General features: G+C 42.7%; 1 protein-coding gene across 1 annotated transcript; it reads left to right on the top strand.

Moving 5' to 3' along the window:
• The first annotated feature begins 254 nt into the window (after positions 1-254).
• LOC143861194 (cytochrome P450 71AU50-like) lies at positions 255-4,500 on the top strand. The gene is made up of 2 exons (XM_077372126.1): positions 255-1,246; positions 3,686-4,500. Exons 1-2 carry the CDS (start codon positions 362-364, stop codon positions 4,295-4,297), a joined length of 1,497 nt encoding a protein of 498 aa, XP_077228241.1. The 5' UTR covers positions 255-361; the 3' UTR covers positions 4,298-4,500.
• Positions 4,501-4,713: the final 213 nt, after the last annotated feature.

The raw sequence follows: 4,713 nt of genomic DNA, 5'->3' as shown, positions 1-4,713 counted from the left end.
GCAAAGTACTGTTGATATTTGATCCAACGGACTGCGTAATCTGGGCAGTTGCTGGGGACCACTTAGTAAATCTTCGCTTTCACTGTAGTCGGCCATTTTGCCATAAAATTTGTTTTCCTCTTCAACCACTACCAAATTTTAAATTTTTGAATGATTGTCGTTTTGACAAAAGTCGCTGTCTATGGCTACGTGAATCAAACAGTGACTCGCCTCTCCTCTCCTCTCATGCATCCCCGGCCCCCTTCTTTCTTTTATAAGCATCCTTAGCCCTCTCCCCTTCTATCCATTTAAGGGACTTAAGTGGCCTTCAACATAAAACAGGAGAAATATTGTCTTAGTTTTGTTGCATCCACTGTCTGCCATGTCGTCTTGGACTGATTTTCTCTTTATTGCAGTGTTAGCAATAGTAGGAGTATGGTCACTAGTCTATCTCCTATATGCGATGAGGCGAAAAGGGAAAAGGCTACCTCCTGGGCCTCTAGGACTTCCTATCCTGGGGAGCCTTCACTTGTTGGGAGAGCTACCTCATCGTGAACTTCATAAGTTGGCCAAGAAGTATGGACCCATCATGTACATACGCCTTGGTCTCGTCCCGACCATCGTCGTCTCGTCCCCTCAGGCAGCCCAAGAGTTCCTTAAGACCCATGACCTTGTCTTTGCCAATAGGCCCATCGTTGAAGTCTCCCACTACATGTCCTTCGACCAAAAGGGCATGGCCTTCACACCGTATGGCCCTTATTGGCGTCATGTACGCAAATTATGTACCTTAGAGCTGCTTAGCCATGCAAAGATCGATTCCTTCAAGTCCATGAGGAGACAACAGATTCACCTCTTGGTCGAGTCGCTAAAGGATTCGTCCAAGGTTGTGGTAGACCTCAGTGCTAAGGTGGCTTCTCTCACTGCAGGTATGACATGTCTGATGATGTTTGGGAAGAAGTATGATGATGACGATTTGGACGGGAGGGGGTTCCAATCAGTGATTCAGGAAACCTTAGAGTTGTCAGCAGCTTTCAACATAGCAGATTACTTGCCGTATATTGGGGCCCTCGATCTGAAGGGGCTGCGTCGTCGAACGAAAGCGGTTAGCAAAGTCTTTGACAACTTCTTCGAGAAGATCATCGACGAGCATATGCTTGCGAGGGAAAGCGGGCATCGTAAGGATATCGTAGACTTTATGTTATCCCTCATGGAGTCAAAGGATAGTGACTTCCATATCGATCGAACCAGCATCAAAGCAATCATATTGGTAAGGAGTATAACTTAAATTTATGGAATCTTTTGCCTATAACTCCCTAATATGCAAGATGGATCATCCTATTGAGAGGATTTTAGGGGAAAGGCCGATTTACCTTGGGGCCAACAAATAAACGGTAAAGATCTTCAAACAAAGTTCACCCGAGCGAATGATTTTTTTTCTAAAAATATTATGGATTATATGCGTAACTGTTTTTTTTTTTTTTTTTTTTTGGAAATATAGTGGGGCCTATCGTGTACTAGATCTACATAATTTAGTTGCGGGGCCCAACGAAACAGGTTGTGCCCCCAAAATCATTACCATAGATTATCATAACCTAGCCTTAGGATCTGTTGAGATTTCGATATGTTGTAGTTTATCTATAGATTAGAGGATTTTATCATCCAATATAGATGATTTTTAGGGCACAACCTATAAGATCTCACATCGGAAAGAGAAAAGAGATTTATGGGCTATATATGTGGATTCTCCCTCTCCCTGTGTGGACGCATTTTCAGCATCCTTGTTGGGTGAGCCGGGCACAGTTAATGCTGTTGGAAAACAAAATCGGGGTGGGTTGAGACCGAGAACATGACAATACTTACACAGTGGGGTCTGAGCGTGACAGAATGGTATCAGAGTCGTACCTCCAGTAGTACGGTGTGCTAATGAGTATGCTGGGCCCTAAGGATGGTGGATTGTAAGATCCTACATCGGAAATGGAGAGAAAGTTCTCGGGCTATATATGTGAACTCTAGCCTTCTCCTTGTGTAAATGTGTTTTCAGCATTTCTAAGGGACGGGCCCCTCAAAGTGGGTCGAGCAAGGTAGTGCTGTTGGAAAACAAAATCAAAGAGGGTGGAGAAACCCAGATCCGGACAATATTTACACAGTGGGGTCGGGGCATGACAATCCACGATGTACATATTGTCTGGTTCTGGGTCTCAACCCGCCCTGGTTCAGTTTTCCAGCAGCACTAACTATGCCCAACCCACCCCACGGGAATGCTAAAAATGCGTCTACACAGTGAGAGGAAGAGTCCACATGTATAGCCCAGAAATCTTTTCACCCTTTTCAATGTGGGATCTTACAATCCACCCGCTAGCACCCGCCTTGGAGCACTGCATGCATCTAGCACGTACACATACCACAGGAGGTCCAGCTCTGACACCAATATGTATCATAAGATCATACATCAGAAAGGGAAAGAAACTTCCTGAGGTAATTATGTGAGCTCGCACTCTCCTTGTGTAGACACATTTTCAGCCTCCAAGGGCAAGTCCCTGCAGAGTAGGTCAGGCACAGTAGTGATGATGGAAAACAAAATCGAGGCACTATACCGAGAAGTGTGGAGTAATCTGTGATGGTGGTAAAATTGAGTTCTACCCAATTCAACATCGACAAGTTTGACAGAAATGACACCAATATTTAGAGTGGCGTGACACAACCTATTTACATTAGGGCCAAACAACCGAATGTGGACTATGTCTCCACTCAATATCTCCTCTGTACTGCCATATAATAGGTGGGTCCCACTATATATGGCGTCCTTGCATATATAGGTGTGCACATTTTTTGAAAATAAAATGGAGTCCACCTACATTGAAGATCCAAACCGCCCCAACATAAATAGGGTGTGCCCTAAAAATCATTCCCATTCTTCAACCTTGAGGTTAATTGGACGTTCAATTCCAGCTTACCTAAGCCTCTAACACAATTGGCCAGGGCTTTGTTGTTGAAGCTTGATGTTAGAGGTTCTATAATAGAGGGAGAGAGGGGGTGCAGGTTTTCTCTCTCCGCCCTTGTTACTACACGGTTGGCCACCATATAATTTCTCTAGTTTATGTGTACTATAGATTTGCAGCTAAACATTTTTTTTTGATAAAACTGCCCTTTAAGCTCGTAGTTATAAGAGCATGATGTTTTTGCTCAAAAAGGTTTGCTATCATGTCCTTAAGAAAAAAACTTAAATATATTGTTTTTTTCCGAGACCATTAATAAATTTCGTTGACTAATTGAAGCGGGCCTTCCATATCAGAGATCAATAAACCAAAAACACTTACTCATTGGGGGAAATGCATGATTGTATTAACATGTTTCCTAAGGCCTTTACATTCAAGTACCAAAATGCTACATTATTTATGGGCCTCACCAATACAATCAGTTCATGTAATAGAACTCGTCTTTGATGTTTCAATACCCAAAAATTGTTAACATTGGGTGATCTAACTATTCAATCAAGATCTATAAATCACAAAAGGAAATTTAAACATCCAATGGTTCAGATTGAGTTCCAAAAGAGCCATTGTAAACACACCGCCCAGCACAAGTAGTTCATTTTTTGGCTATGGACAATCCAATGTAAACCCAACATTTTTACCAGATCATACCAAAATATGGATCTTTATATGGGTGTATGTGAGTCAGTCAGTTAAATTGCTTTCTTTTGTAGGATTTGCTTATTGGTGCAATGGACACTTCGGCGACCGCAATAGAGTGGGCCCTCTCGGAACTCTTTCGGCATCCACAAGTGATGAAGAAGCTCCAAGAAGAAATAGAGAACGTGGTAGGCATAGAGAGAATGGTGGAGGAGTCAGACTTGGAAAACTTGGAGTACTTAGACATGGTGGTGAAGGAGAGTATGAGACTCCATCCTGTGGCCCCACTGCTCATACCACATGAATCAATGAAGGATTGTGTGGTAAACGGCTTTTACATACCGAAAAAATCTCGTGTCATGATCAATGCTATGGCAATCGGACGAGACCCAGATGCATGGCCTAATGCCGAAGAATTTCTCCCTGAGAGGTTCATCAGCTCAAATGTAGACGTGAGGGGCCGCAACTTCCAGCTTATTCCTTTTGGGTCTGGACGTAGAAGTTGCCCTGGAATGCAATTGGGTCTCACCGTTGTTCGACTGGTACTTGCCCAATTGGTTCATTGCTTTGATTGGGAGCTCCCCGATGGTATGTCCCCAGGCAACTTGGACATGAGCGAGATGTTCAGCCTTGTTGTTCCAAGGGCCAAACATCTCATGGCTATTCCAACTTATCGCCTTCACTAATCACACTGAAACCACACTGATATTCTATTGGAGCTGTGTGGTTTAGTTAAGAAAGTTCAAGTTTGTTGTTGTAATATAAGCTGGCTCTAGTTAGTCTTGGTACTTAATGTCATCAGGGCATTCTTTTATATTTCTAAAAGTTGTTGCATATATATAATCTTGTTGGGAACGGTATTGAAGTAAAATATTATCATTTGTAGGCATGTTTGATCTAACTTCTCCGTCAGATCCAAATCGCATTGTTTGAATCTAAGTCTAATCAAAATACAAAATAAAGTGTACATGTTAGATTGTCCCGTGTGTTATTTCACTTCGGTTGGGAAAAGTACCAAAATCCATAGGCAAAGGTTTTTCCCTTCGGATTTCAAAGTTCACAACTTCTATATGCTAGGTTGGGGTAGGGAAAGCCCTTTCCG

The sequence above is a fragment of the Tasmannia lanceolata genome, unplaced genomic scaffold (assembly GCF_043159265.1).
Source record: "Tasmannia lanceolata isolate RefF3 unplaced genomic scaffold, GAP_Taslan_0.1 ptg000037l, whole genome shotgun sequence".
Taxonomy (NCBI): domain Eukaryota; kingdom Viridiplantae; phylum Streptophyta; class Magnoliopsida; order Canellales; family Winteraceae; genus Tasmannia; species Tasmannia lanceolata.
Note: the sequence above shows the minus strand (reverse complement) of the source record. Positions and strands in the feature narration are given on the sequence as shown.